The sequence below is a fragment of the Mobula hypostoma genome, chromosome 1 (genome assembly GCF_963921235.1).
Source record: "Mobula hypostoma chromosome 1, sMobHyp1.1, whole genome shotgun sequence".
In the NCBI taxonomy this organism is placed as follows: domain Eukaryota; kingdom Metazoa; phylum Chordata; class Chondrichthyes; order Myliobatiformes; family Myliobatidae; genus Mobula; species Mobula hypostoma.
In genome coordinates, this window is record NC_086097.1 from 99,516,441 (window position 1) to 99,532,149 (window position 15,709).

Here is a 15,709-nt window from a genome sequence, read left to right on the forward strand (position 1 = left end):
ACACAGTACACAGTACACAGCACACAGTACACAGTACAAAGCACTCAGCACACAGTACACAGCACACGGTACACAGCACACCGCACACAGTACACCGCACACAGCACACAGTACACAGTATACAGTAAACAGCACACAGTACACAGCACACAGTGCGCAGTACACCGCACACAGCACACAGTACACAGTACACAGCACACAGCACACAGCACACAGCACACAGTACACAGCACACAGTACACAGCACACAGCACACAGTACACAGCACACAGTACACAGCACACAGCACACAGTACACAGTACACAGCACACATTACACAGCACACCGCACACCACACCACACAGTACACAGCACACAGTACACAGCACACCACACACCACACAGCACACAGCACACCACACATAGTACACAGTACACAGCACACAACACACCACACAGCGCAACGCACACAGTACACAGCACACAGTACACAGCTCACAGCATAATGCACACAGTACACCGTACAGAGTAATACATAGCACCGACATTTGTAATAAAGAATTTTGTTACAAAAAGTACACAGCACACAGCACACAGTACACAGCACACAGTACACAGTACACAGTACACAGCACACAGTACACAGCACACAGTACACAGCACACAGCACACAGTACACCGCACACAGCACACAGTACACAGTACACAGCACACAGTACACAGCACACAGTTCACAGTACACAGTACACCGCGCACAGCACACAGTACACAGTACACAGTACACAGCACACAGTACACCGCACACAGCACACAGTACACAGCACACAGTACACAGCACACAGTACACAATACACAGTACACAGCACACAGCACACAGCACACCACACAGCACACAGCACACAGTACACAGCACACAGTACACAGCACACAGCACACAGTACACAGTACACAGTGCACAGCACACAGTTCACAGTACACAGTACACCGCACACAGCACACAGTTTACAGTACACAGTACACAGCACACAGTACACCGCACACAGCACACAGTACACATCACACAGCACACAGCACACAGTACACAATACACAGCACACAGCACACCACACAGCACACAGTACACAGTACACAGCACACAGCGCAACGCACACAGTACACAGTACACAGCACACAGTACACAGTACACACCACACAGCGCAACGCACACAGCACATAGTACACAGTACACAGCACACAGCGCAACGCACACAGTACACAGTACACAGTACACAGCACACCACACAGCACACAGTACACAGTACACAGCACACAGCACCCAGTACACAGTACACCGCACACAGTACACAGTACACAGTACACAGCACACAGTACACAGTACACAACACACAGCACACAGTACACAGTGCACATTACACAGCGCAATGCACACAGTACACAGTACACACCACACAGCGCACCACACACAGCACACAGTACACAGTGCACATTACACAGTACACAGCACACAGTACACAGTACACAGTACACAGCGCAACGCACACAGTACACAGTACACACCACACAGCGCAACACACACAGCACACAGTACACAGCACACAGCACACAGCACACAGTACACAGTACACACCAAACAGCGCAACACACACAGCACACAGTACACACCACACCACACAGCACACAGCGCAACACACACAGCACACAGTACACAGTGCACATTACACAGTACACAGCACACAGTACACAGTACACAGCACACAGTACACAGCACACAGTACACAGTACAAAGCACTCAGCACACAGTACACAGCACACCGCACACAGCACATAGTACACTGCACACAGCACACAGTACACAGTATACAGTACACAGCACACAGTACACAGTACACCACACACAGCACACAGTACACAGTACACAGTACACAGCACACAGCACACATCACACAGCACACAGCACACAGTACACAGCACACAGCACACCGCACACAGCACACAGCACACAACACACCACACAGCGCAACGCACACAGTACACAGCACACAGTACACAGCTCACAGCATAATGCACATAGTACACCGTGCAGAGTACACAGTACACAGTGCACAGCACACAGCACACATCACCCACTACACAGTACACAGCACACAGCACACAGTACACAGTACACAGCACAACACACACAATACACAGTAAACAGTACACAGCACACAGTACACCGCACACAGTACACAGCACACAGTACACAGTACACCGCACACAGCACGCAGTACACAGTACACAGTACACAGCACACAGTACACAGTACCCAGCACAGAGTACACAGTACACAGCACACAGCCCACAGCACACTGCACACAGCTCACAGGACACAGCACACAGTACACAGTACACAGCACACACCACACAGCACACAGTACACAGCACACAGCCCACAGCACACAGTACACTGTACACAGCACACAGCACACAGCACACAGTACACAGCACACAGTACACAGCACACAGTACACAGTACACAGCACACACCACACAGCACACAGTACACAGCACACAGTACACATTACACAGCACACCGCACACCACACCACACAGTACACAGTACACAGTACACAGCACACCGCACACCACACAGCACACAGCACACCACACACAGTACACAGTACACAGCACACAGTACACAGCACACAGCACACAGCACACAGTACACTGCACACCGCACACCACACACCGTACACAGCACACAGCACACAGAGCAACGCACACAGTACACAGTACACAGTACACAGTACACCGTAAACAGTACACAGTACACAGCACACAGCGCACCGTACAGAGTACAGAGTACACAGTACACAGTACACAGCACACAGCACACAGCTCACAGCACACAGCACACAACACACAGCACACAGTACACAGTACACAGCACACAGCACACAGTACACAGTACACAACACACAGCACACATTACACAGCACACCGCACACCACACCACACAGTACACAGCAGACAGTGCACAGTACACAGCACACCGCACATCACACAGCACACAGCACACCACACATAGTACACAGTACACAGCACACCACACACAGTACACAGTACACAGCACACAGCACACCGCACACAGCACACAGCACACAACACACCACACAGCGCAACGCACACAGTACACAGCTCACAGCATAATGCACACAGTACACCGTACAGAGTACACATTACACAGTACACAGCACACAGCACACCGTACAGAGTACAGCGTACACAGTACACAGCACACAGCACACAGCTCACAGCACACAGCACACAGCACACAGCACACAGCACACCACACACAGCACACCGTACAGAGTACACAGCACACCGTACAGAGTACACACTACACAGTAAACAGCACACAGTACACAGCACACTTTGTTACAATAGCAGAAATCTATGCAGTCACAAACAAAATAGCCCAAGCCCCTGAGTGTCATGGCCTGCAGTGTGAGGGTGCATGGGCTGTTATCCTGGGGCAAATACACTTCATCACACTCTAATGCAGCCACAGACAAACACAATCCAACTTGTGTTCAGCTGAGTGAATACTGGAGGGCAGTCCCCCAACTCAGCACAGACCTAAAGCTCTCTCCCACACCGGCTCCGGCATCTCCTTCCCCAGGCGGCTGCGGCAGGCGACCCCTGGCCCCACTTGCCATGAATTTCCAGCATTTTCTGTTTTGGTGCATTTTCTGAATGTGCTAACTCCAGCTACAGCAAATACATACGCAGAGGAAACTTACAACTGCTCAGTTGTTCACCCATGAAGATTCTGTTAAAAGTACAGTATTGTGCTGTATTACAGGGGCATCAGAGTTCTGCAGAATTATTTAACGTCGGTGTTGCAGTGAATCAATGTTAAATAGATAGATAGATATACTTTATTGATCCCGAGGGAAATTGGGTAAGTTGAAATATTCAGATATCATGTGTGATACGAGCATCAGCTGAAGTAGTTGGGACAGTGAGTGCATTGTTTCTGGAAAATGGCATCTTACGAGATGGGTAATGCACTCTTTTACACCTTTACAGAGATGCATGCATATTTATATCTTTTTTTGTATTTTAGAGGCACAGTATGGCCCAATGACCCCACACCACCCAATTACACAATGTGACTAACCCATACATCTTAAAATCTCGCAAGAAACCAGAGCACACACAGAAAACCTGTGCTCTGACAGGGATAACATACAAACCCCAGTGGAATTAAACCTGAGTTTCTGGCACTAAAATAGCATTATAACATCGACGAGGCTACTGTCGTGTCCCCCAAACAGCTACACCTCCGTGTATTCCCCGAAATATACACCACAGTCCTGTCCCCTAACCCGACACGAATGTACTGTCCCCTAACCCTACACCACTATATTGTCCCCAACCCTACACCATTGTACTGTCCCCTAACTCTACACCACTGTCCTGTCCCCTAACCCTACGCCACTGTATTGTCCATAGAAACCATAGAAAAACTACAGCACAGAAACAGGCCTTTTGGCCCTTCTTGGCTGTGCTGAACCTTTTTCTGCCTCGTCCCACTGACCTGCACACGGACCATATCCCTCCATACACCTCCCATCCATGTATCTGTCCAATTTATTCTTAAATGTTAAAAAGAACCCGCATTTACCACCTCGTCTGGCGGCTCATTCCATACTCCCACCACGCTCTGTGTGACGAAGCCCCCCCAATGTTCCCTTTAAACTTCTCCCCCCTCACCCTTAACCCATGTCCTCTGGTTTTTTTCTCCCCTTGCCTCAGTGGAAAAAGCCTGCTTGCATTCACTCTATCTATACCCATCATAATTTTATATACCTCTATCAAATCACCCCTCATTCTTCTACGCTCCAGGGAATAAAGTCCTAACCTATTCAACCTTTCTCTGTAACTCAGTTTCTCAAGTCCCGGCAACATCCTTGTAAACCTTCTCTGCACTCTTTCAACCTTATTAATATCCTTCCTGTAATTTGGTGACCAAAACTGCACACAATACTCCAGATTCGGCCTCACCAATGCCTTATACAACCTCATCATAACATTCCAGCTCTTATACTCAATACTTTGATTAATAAAGGCCAATGTACCAAAAGCTCTCTTTACGACCCTATCTACCTGTGATGACACTTTTAGGGAATTTTGTATCTGTATTCCCAGATACCTCTGTTCTACTGCACTGCTCAGTGCCTTACCATTTACCCTGTATGTTCTACCTTGGTGTGTCCTTCCAACGTGCAATACCTCACACTTGTCTGTATTAAACTCCATCTGCCATTTTTCAGCCCATTTTTCCAGCTGGTCCAAGTCCCTCTGCAGACTCTGAAAACCTTCCTCACTGTCCACTACACCTCCAATCTTTGTATCATCAGCATCCCCTAACCCTACACCATTGTACTGTCCCCTAACTCTACACCACTGTCCTGTCCCCTAATCCTACACCATTGTACTGTCCCCTAACCCTACACCATTGTACTGTCCCCTAACTCTACACCACTGTCCTGTCCCCTAATCCTACACCACTGTTTGCAGCTGTGCCAGCCCATAATGTTTTCTTTTTGTTTTGTTACCGTACTTTTTAACTGGGATTCTTCTCTCTTCATTGACAAATATTTTTATCCTTGTGTACCTGCAGAGTAGATTGATATAAGCAAATCATCCATTTATCTGGGACTGGATCGCATACAAATCACATCAGGCATTTCATTTGCATCTCACACCCTTTATGAAGGTCACAAACTGCAATGCATTTCCTACAAAAGCATTGGTGAAAGGGTTTGAAAGAGTAGTTTCAAAAGTTAGGAACTGTGGTGCACCCAAGTTGGTGTGATTGGTTTTATTGAGTAAAGTCCACCTTGACTGTAATGCGATTACACCCTTTCCCTGGTGCACGAAGGAAATGGACTGGAAGTTGATGACTGGACACAGAACGCAGAGTTGGAGCCTGGGTTGAGTTGGATGGTTGTGCTAGCTGGCCGCAAATGTTGATTGAGAGTTAGGAGCTTGCAATAGGTACCGTCACTGAACCTCACAAACGCTTATCATTCCACGTCAGACTCAACATTCTGGGTTGCCACTAACCTGAAGCTGAGCGGACCTGCCACGCAGGTGTTGGGGATGTGAGAGCACATCAGAGGCTGGCTCTCCTGTGGGAGTTTATCAGCTCCTGACATCCCAAGGCTCTTCCATCCTCAAGGCACAAGTTAGGAGTGTGACTGAACACTCTCCATTTCAAAGCTTAACAGTTAAAATTAAATTTATCACCAAAGTACATATATATATAACCACATTCTCCCATTGGCTGCCAGTAACAGGTGGTCTCCCACCGTGGTCGTTCTTTGCTCCTGCGCTTTTCACATGGAATGAAAATGATCCAGATATTGGAATTGTTGACTTTGTAGCCAAGTTTGCAGATAATACAGAGATGGAGGGGCAGGAAGTGCTGAGGAAACAGGGAGTCTGCAGAAGGACTTGGACAGCTTTGGAGAATGGGCAAAGAAAGGGCAGATGGAATACAGTGTAGGGAAGTGTGTGGTTGTGCACTTTGGCTGAAGGAATAAAGGAGCAAACTGTTTTCTAAATGGGGAGAAAATTCAGCGATCAGAGTTGCAAAGGGACTTGGGAGTCCAACTGCAGGATTCCCTAAAGGTTAACTTGCCCATTGAGACAGTAGTAAGAGAGGCAGATGCAATTTTAGCATTTATTTTGAGAGGACTAGAATATAAAAGCAAGAATGTAATGATGAGGCTTTGTAAAGCATTGGTCAGACCACATTGTGAGCAATTTTGGGTCCCTTGCCCAAGAAGGAATGTGCTAGCATTGGACAGGCTCCAAAGTAAGTTTATGAGAATGATTCTGAAAATAAAAGGGTTAACATATGAGGAGCATTTGATGGATCTGGGCCAGTACTTGCTGGAGTTTAGAAGAATGAAGAGAGATCTCATTGAAATGTACCGAATATTGGAAGGGCTGGACAAAGTCGATGCGCAGAGGATGCTCCCAGTGGTAGGAGTGCCTATTCTCGGGCGGGACAATCTCAGAATAGAAGGATGTCCCTTTAGAACAGAGGAATTTGCTTTAGCCAGAGGGTGGTGAATCTGTGAAATTCATTGCCACATACGGCTGTGGAGGTTAAGTCACTGGGTATGTTTACAGTGGAGGTTGATAGGTAAGGGTGTCAAAGCTTATGGGATTGAGAGAAAATAAATCAGCCATGATGAAATGACAGAGCAGATTGAATGAGCCAGATGGCTTAGTTCTGCTCCTGTGTCTCATGCTCTGATGGCTTGAAATACAACTTTGAGATTCATTTTCTTGTAGGCATTTACAGAAGAGGAAGACAACAGAATTTCACAAAAATACACGTAAACAGACAAAGATTGACAAACAACAAATGTGCAAAAGAAGACAAACTGTCCAAATAAAAAATAATAATACTGAGAACAAGGATTGTAGAGTCCTTGAAAGTGAGTCTGTAGGTCTCAGGGTCCACTTGGAGTTGCAGTTCCAGCAACTCTCAACAAACGACACCATTCAGCACAAAGCAGGAGTTCAACTGGCACCCCGTCTACCGCTGGTGCACAATGTCTGCGGTGAGAACTGGCTACACTACAGCTACTCACCCAGGCTACACCAACAGACCCTCCCAAACCTCTGACCACCACCTCCGAGAAGGCAGGGCAATGCCACTACCCGCAGGCTCCCCTCCATGACCCACACCGTACTGACTAGGAACAGAAGGAATCCAACCTCTGCACCAGCTCTGGAGTCACACTCACATTTTGTTGATTGTGGATAATCTCGAGGCATTGTGGGTCAGAGGATGGATAGCGATTTTCAGGATTTCCGCTGCCCAGTCCTAAACAGGACAAGAAAGATCAGGTGGAGCTCTGGAGAGCCGGTAGCCAGTGCTACACCCCTCTACACACTAACCCCGGTCGTCCATAATCAGACACAAGCCAGGAGATGTGAAGTAGCCATTGTGTTTGCTTCCCAGTTGTAGGCACAGTTTATCAAAATACCCTCCCCTTGGGGAGTGGGAACTGAAATGGCAGCTCATCAATTCGACTCCATCAGCACACCCCTTCATTCACAATCCCCACCCCTCTCAGTCACCCTGCCTCCATCACTCCATCATCCCCACCCCCTCACTCTCACTACTCCACTGTCACCCCTTGTCCTACCGTCAGAGCCCCACCCCACTCACGGTCACACCCTTATCAACCTACCTCCTCCGTCACCCTCACTCACTCACAGCCCTCTCCCCCTCACCTGCCTCCATCACCCCTCATCCATCCATCCATCTCTCAGTCAAGCCCTCCCTCAGCCCCAGCCGCACTGTCACAACCCCACCCACCAACACCCACACACCTTCCTGTCACTCTATTAACCCCAGCCTCTCCATCACCGTACCCTCACCTCCATTACCCCTCGCCCCCTCCATCGCTCCCCCGCCCCAACAAAGGCCGTTGCTCTGACCTTGGCTCCCACCGCCTTCCCCAGTAGAGTGAGGGTGCAGGGTCGAGCAGGTGGCGGGCGATCTCTGCCCAACCAGCACCCACCCAGTGAATCTGCAGACACTTACCTTCACCACGTTCGCCTTGAAAGCAACAAAATTTTCAAAAACCAAGCTCTGAAAATCCTGGCCAGACACCACGGTCAGGCACTTAGTGTAGAAGTTCGAGTTGGGATTATCCACGTCGAAAAGTTCACGGATTTTAGGATTCTGTGAGTGGTGGGGGGGCGGTGGAGAAGAAACAAAAATGGGATAAGGATGGGTCATTCAAACTAGAATGGGCCCTGGGGTTGTACGTCCTGAAGCAGGTGTGGGCTGGGCATTGGCTGGATGAGGAACGTGCCAGTCTCTGCTCAGGTGGTAGCAGAGGCGAACTGGCAACAGGCAGGAAGAGATAACATACGTGCAGAGCAGGGACACAACATCCCCACCCAGGGCCAGCTAGCTGAGGAAACTTATTTTCCTGCAAGCTCCAGCTGTGTCCACACACTGGGAACATCCACTTACTTATGCAAATGCAAACCGTGTCAATCATGCTCATTCAGGCATCACCTCGCCCTGCCTGCCCAGGGGCTACCCACCAGATTCTCCGTTCAGCTCCATCACAAGTGATTTGCGGCTCGATGTCGATGGACGCGAAGAATTAACCGGCCCATATACTGGGAAAGACTCACCATGGGGAGAGCAGCCTCCCCGTACACAGACACATCCCCCACCCTGCCCTCTCCCCGCACACAGACAGAGGGAATGCCCACTGTGTGCAGAGTGCCACCCCACCCCAACCGCCCTGCGGATCATAACCAATCAAGTGTCCAGTCAGTTTCTCATTGATTATTCACTAGTCATTACCCTCATGTCCACCCCTCCCTCGCCAGGATACTGGTCTCCCTCCAGTTCGGGTGTACAGTTCACCTCCACCACACAAGAGATCCCAATGACCCACAAAGGTGACTCTGTGCCCCCAGCACCAGCTGCCTGTCTGACTTTCCGTCTACTTCTGTCCCCACGCACACGGCATTGGGAGTAATCCAGAGATCGATACTTTTGACCTCCTGCTTTTAACTTCTCTCCTAGCTCTCTTTATTCACTCTGCAGGACCTCATCCCTTTTTATGCCAATATCCTGCAAGATCTCACCAGAAACCCTTTCTCTTGAATGGCTACTTCTCCCGATGCTCGAAATTGAACTTCTGAGTCAGATGGGTGGTGTAGAGGGTGTTAACTCCCCTATCCTCTCTCACTGTTGGCCAGGCCAGTGAGGCAATTTGAGGTACAGTAATTGCTTGTTGTTCTTACATAGAAAACATACTGCTAGACTGCTAGCAGTCTTAAGAGACTGCTAGACAGGTATATGGAGGAATTTAAGGTGGGGGGATATATAGGAGGTAGGGTTTAAGAGTTGGAACAACATTGTGGGCTGAAGGGCCTGTACTGTGCTGTACTATGTTCTATGCAGCACAATACAGGCCTTTTGCCCACAAAGCTGTGCCAAACATGTCCTTGCCTTAGAACTACCTAGGCTTTACCCATAGCCCTCTATTTTTCCAAGCTCCATGTAGCCATCCAGGAGTCTCTTAAAAGACCCTGTCGTTTCCGCATCTACCATCACCTCCAGCAGCCCATTGCATACACACACCACTCTCTGTGTAAAAAACTTACCCCTGACATCGCCTCTGTACCTACTTCCAAGCACCTTAAAACTATGCCCTCTCATGCAAGCCATTTCAACCTTGGGAAAAAGCCTCTGACTATCCACACAATCAATGCCTCTCATCATCTTATACACCCCTATCAGGTCACCTCTCATCCTCTGTCACTCCAAGGAGAAAAGGCCGAGTTCACTCAACCTATTCTTATAAGGCATGCTCCCCAATCCAGGCAACATCCTTGTAAATCTCCTCTGCACCCTTTCTGTGGTTTCCACGTCCTTCCTGTAGTGAGGCGACCAGAATTGAGAACAGTACTCCAAGTGGGGTCTGACCAGGGTCCTATATAGCTGTAACATTACCTCTCAGCTCTTAAACTCAATCCCATGATTGATGAAGGCCAATGCACCGTATGCCTTCTTAACCACAGAGTCAACCTGCGCAGCAGCTTTGAGTGTCCCATGGACTCGGACCCCAAGATCCCTCTGATCCTCCACACTGCCAAGAGTCTTACTATTAATGCTATATTCTGCCATTGTGGCGACCCATTTTCTAGCACCCACGAACCGGCTCATGAAACAGCGTGCGCAGGCAGAGGGCTGGCCCCAAAAAGGGCGCCAGGCCATCTTCACCAGCAGGGGGAAAATCCCGCTCGTGGAAAGGGTCTGGGAATATGCATTCCCCACAGCAGTCCCGCCCCAGGGAGGGCGGGAACGGAAAGGCTTTAAAGCAGGCCGCGAAGTTTGAATAAATCTCATTATCGCAACTCTAACTCACCGACTACGTGTGGTTATTTTAGCGCTGTGTGTAGCACACCGCTACAATTGTTGACCCCGACGACCCAAACGATATTTGGACCAGAGATGACCGACGCTGCATCTGTTCACGCAGTTTCGTTAAAATTGCCAAGCTTCTGGACGCTGCGACCCCATTTCTGGTTCGAACAAGCAGAAGCTCAATTCCACATTCGGCAGATAACCTCGGAGTCCACTCGCTACTATTACGTGCTGAGCTCCCTCGACCAGGAGACAGCTGCACAAGTTGAGGAGTTTATTCAGTCGCCCCCGGAGGACGGCAAATACACAGCATTCAAAGCCCTGCTCATAAGGACTTTCGGACTCTCACGGTGCGAACGAGCACGCCGCTTAATGCACCTGGATGGTTTGGGAGACAGGCCGCCGTCAGCATTAATGAACGAGATGCTGGCCCTGGCTGAAGGACACAAACCCTGCCTCATGTTTGAGCAGGCGTTCCTAGAGCAACTGCCCGAGGACATATGCCTGCTGCTGTCCGACGCAGATTTCAGCAACCCCCGGGAGGTGGCGGCCCGAGCAGATGTGCTGTGGAATGCCAGGAAAGAGAGAGGGGCATCCGTTGCACAGATCACCAAGCCGCGTGCCCAACGACAGACCAGACCAGGCCCGGCAGCAGAGCCTACAAAACCCGGCGACGGGAGTGAGGAGCCCAACGAACAATGGTGTTTCTACCACCAGCGGTGGGGCACAGAGGCCCGCCACTGCAGACCACCCTGCAAATTTCCTGGGAAATGCCAGAGCCAGCTGCCGCTGATGGCTACGGCGGCTGGCCATCAGGACAGCCTCCTGTACGTCTGGGACAAGCAGTCGGGACGCCGCTTTTTGGTCGATACCGGAGCGGAGATCAGCGTCTTACCTCCAACGAGTTACGACACCCGCAACAGAGAACCGGGACCCATCCTGAGGGCCGCTAATGGCAACACAATACGAACCTACGGCACCCGCACGGTGCGGCTACAGTTCAGCTCCAGCCGGTTCACGTGGGACTTCACACTGGCCGCCGTGGCCCAACCACTCCTGGGGCCGGATTTTCTGTGAGCCCACAGCCTGCTGGTCGACTTGCAGGGAAGCGATTAGTCCACACCAAGACTTTTCAAACGTTCTCCCTGGGTGAAGCACAGTTGCCAGCGCCACACCTGGACTCCATCACGCTGTCCGACGATGAATTCACCAGGGTCCTGGTGGATTTCCCATCAGTACTGACACCGCAGTTCACGGCAGCCATGCCCAGTCACGGAGTACAGCACCACATCCCGACCCAGGGACCACCCCTCCAGGCCCGTGCTCGAAGGCTTCCCCCGGACAAGCTCCGACTGGCGAAGGAGGAGTTCAAGAAGATGGAGGAATTGGGGATCATACGACGGTCCGACAGCCCATGGGCCTCCCCCCTTCACATGGTGCCCAAGGCAACGGGGGGCTGGAGACCATGCGGTGACTACCGCAGACTGAACGAGGCTACAACGCCACACCGCTACCCTGTGCCGCACATTCGAGACTTCACAGCAAACCTACACGGCGCAAGGATCTTTTCCAAGATAGACCTCGTCCGGGGATACCATCAAATCCCGGTACATCCGGAAGATTCCCCAAAACAGCACTCATCACCCTGTTTGGACTTTTTGAATTCCTCCGAATACCGTTTGGTCTAAAGAATGCCGCACAGACTTTCCAGCGGCTAATGGACGCGGTGGGACGCGACCTGGACTTTGCATTCATCTATTTGGATGACATCCTCATAGCCAGCAGTAGTCGGCAGGAGCATCTGTCCCACCTCCGCCAGCTCTACTCCCGCCTGGGTGAATTCGGCCTTACAATCAACCCAGCCAAATGCCAGTTCGGACTCGACACCATCGACTTCCTGGGCCACAGGATTACTAAAGACGGGGCAACCCCGCTGCCCGCCAAGGTAGACGCGGTCCGCCACTTCCCCCGACCCAACACAATCAAAGGCCTGCAGGAATTCGTGGGTATGGTGAATTTCTACCTCCGTTTCCTCCCCTCAGCAGCCCGAACCATGCGCCCCTTGTTCACTCTAATGTCGGGTAAGGGCAAGGACATTACCTGGAACGAAGAGGCCGCAACCGCTTTCGTTAAAACCAAAGAAGCCTTGGCAAACGCCGCGATGCTAGTGCACCCCAGAGCGGGCGTTCCTACTGCCCTCACGGTGGACGCATCCAACACAGCAGTCGGTGGAGTGCTGGAACAACTCATCAAGGGTCGCTGGCAACCCCTGGCGTTCTTCAGCAAACACCTACGACCACCCGAACTCAAATACAGTGCTTTCGACCGGGAGCTATTGGCACTATACCTGGCAATCCGGCATTTCAGGTACTTCTTAGAAGGTAGGCCCTTCACCGCGTTCACAGACCACAAACCGCTTCCCTTTGCGTTCACTAAGGTGTCCGACCCCTGGTCGTCCCGCCAGCAGCGACATCTGTCCTACATCTCCGAGTACACGACGGACATCCGGCATGTCTCTGGAAAGAACAATGTCATGGCAGACGCACTTTCCAGACCCACCATACAGGCCCTGTCCCAGGGGGTGGACTATGCAGCGCTGGCAGAGGCACAGCAGGCAGACGCGGAGATCCCCAGTTACAGGACTGCAGTCTCCGGTTTGCAGTTCCAAGACCTCCCCGTAGGCCCAGGTGAGAGGACCCTACTATGTGACGTAGCTACTGGCCAACCCCGCCCCATCGTCCCAGCAGCCTGGCGCCGGCGGGTGTTCGAATCCATTCACAACTTAGCGCACCCCTCCATCAGGACAACCGTCCGGCTGGTCTCCAACAGGTTCGTGTGGCATGGACTTCGTAAACAGGTCAGTGAATGGGCCAAAACGTGCATGCAGTGCCAAACGGCCAAGGTGCAGTGGCACACCAAGGCTCCACCGCAGCGGTTCGAACCCACCCGCCGGAGGTTCGACCACATCCATGTGGATATTGTGGGGCCCCTGCCAGTGTCGCGAGGAGCGCAGTACTTCCTAACTATGATAGACCGGTTCACCAGATGGCCAGAGGCAGTCCCGCTCACCGACACCACCTCCGATTCCTGCGCCCGAGCACTGATCGCAACCTGGGTAGCACGCTTTGGGGTACCGGCCCACATTACCTCTGACAGGGGCGCCCAGTTCACCTCCAGCCTGTGGTCAGCTATGGCCAGCCTTTTAGGATCGCAGCTACACCACACAACTGCCTACCACCCACAGTCGAACAGACTAGTGGAGCGTTTCCACCATCACCTGAAGTCGGCTCTCATGGCCCGCCTGGAGGGGCCTAACTGGGTTGACGAGCTTCCCTGGGTCCTGCTCGGAATCCGCACGGCGCCCAAGGAAGATCTGCACACCTCGTCGGCCGAGTTGGTGTACAGCGCACCCCTGGTCGTCCCAGGAGAGTTCATACCAGCCCCAAGGGGGCAAGAGGAAGAACCCACAGCAGTCCTGGACAGACTACGGGAGAGGCTCGGTAACCTGGCCCCCATACCCATTTCACAGCACGGACAAAGCCCGTCCTGCGTACCCAAAGACCTGCAGAACTGTAAGTTTCTTTTTGTATGACGGGGCGGACACCGGGCACCGCTACAGCGGCCCTACGAGGGGCCGTTTAAGGTGATCAGGAACAATGGGTCCACGTTCGTGCTGGACATTGGGGGGAGAGAGGAGGTTTTCACGGTGGACCGACTCAAACCGGCCCATGTGTTTTGGCGCAGCCGGTCTGGGCTCAGGCACCGCGGCACAGGGGCAGACCCCCAAACAGAGGCCGATCCAGACTGTGGACATTGGGGGAGGTATCGCCGGTTCTGAGGGAGGGGTTATGTGGCGACCCACTTTCTAGCACCCACAACCCGGCTCACGAAACAGCACGCGCAGGCAGAGGGCCGGCCCCAAAAAGGGCGCCAGGCCATCTTCACCAGCAGGGGAAAATCCCACGCGCGGAAAGGGTCTGGGAATATGCATTCCCCACAGCAGTCCCGCCCCAGGGAGGGCGGGAATGGGAAGGCTTTAAAGCAGGCCGCGAAGTTTGAATAAATCTGTTTATCGCAACTCCAACTCACCGACTCCATGTGGTTATTCTAGCGCTGTGTGTAGCACACCGCTACACCATCATATTTGACCTACCAAAATGAACCACTTCACACTTATCTGGGTTGAACTCCATCTGCCACTTCTCAGCCCAGTTTTGCATCCTATCAATGTCCTGTTGTAACCTCTGACAGCCCTCCACACTATCCACAACACCCCCAACCTTTGTGTCATCAGCAAATTTACTAACCCATCCCTCCACTTCCTCATCCAGGTCATTTATAAAAATCACAGAGAGTAGGGGTCCCAGAACAGATCCCTGAGGCACACCACTGGTCACCAACCTCCATGCAGAATAAGACCTGTCTACAACCACTCTTTGCCTTCTGTGAGCAAGCCAGTTCTGGATCCACAAAGCAATGTCCCCCTGGATCCCATGCTTCCTTACTTTCTCAATAAGCCTTGCATGGGGTACCTTATCAAATGCCTTGCTGAAATCCATATACACTACATCTACTGCTCTACCTTCATTAATGTGTTTAGTCACATTCTCAAAAAATTCAATCAGGCTCGTAAAGCACGACCTGCCTTTCAGAAAGCCATGCTGACTATTCCTAATCATATTATACCTCTCCAAATGTTCGTAAATCCTGCCTCTCAGGATCTTCTCCATCCACTAGTGAAGCAGTTCACATCTTTAGGG

The 15,709-nt window shown here is 51.3% G+C and overlaps 1 protein-coding gene across 1 annotated transcript in view; it reads right to left on the minus strand.

Moving 5' to 3' along the window:
- Positions 1 to 15,709, minus strand: part of LOC134340389 (1-phosphatidylinositol 4,5-bisphosphate phosphodiesterase beta-2-like) — a 186,493-nt gene that overhangs the window by 145,719 nt on the left and 25,065 nt on the right. The window contains exons 4-6 of the mRNA XM_063037964.1: positions 8,598 to 8,738; positions 7,792 to 7,871; positions 5,589 to 5,642 (exon numbers count right to left, since the gene is read on the minus strand). Coding sequence (XP_062894034.1) covers positions 5,589 to 5,642; positions 7,792 to 7,871; positions 8,598 to 8,738 — 275 coding nt within the window. The remainder of the gene's footprint in view (positions 1 to 5,588; positions 5,643 to 7,791; positions 7,872 to 8,597; positions 8,739 to 15,709) is intronic.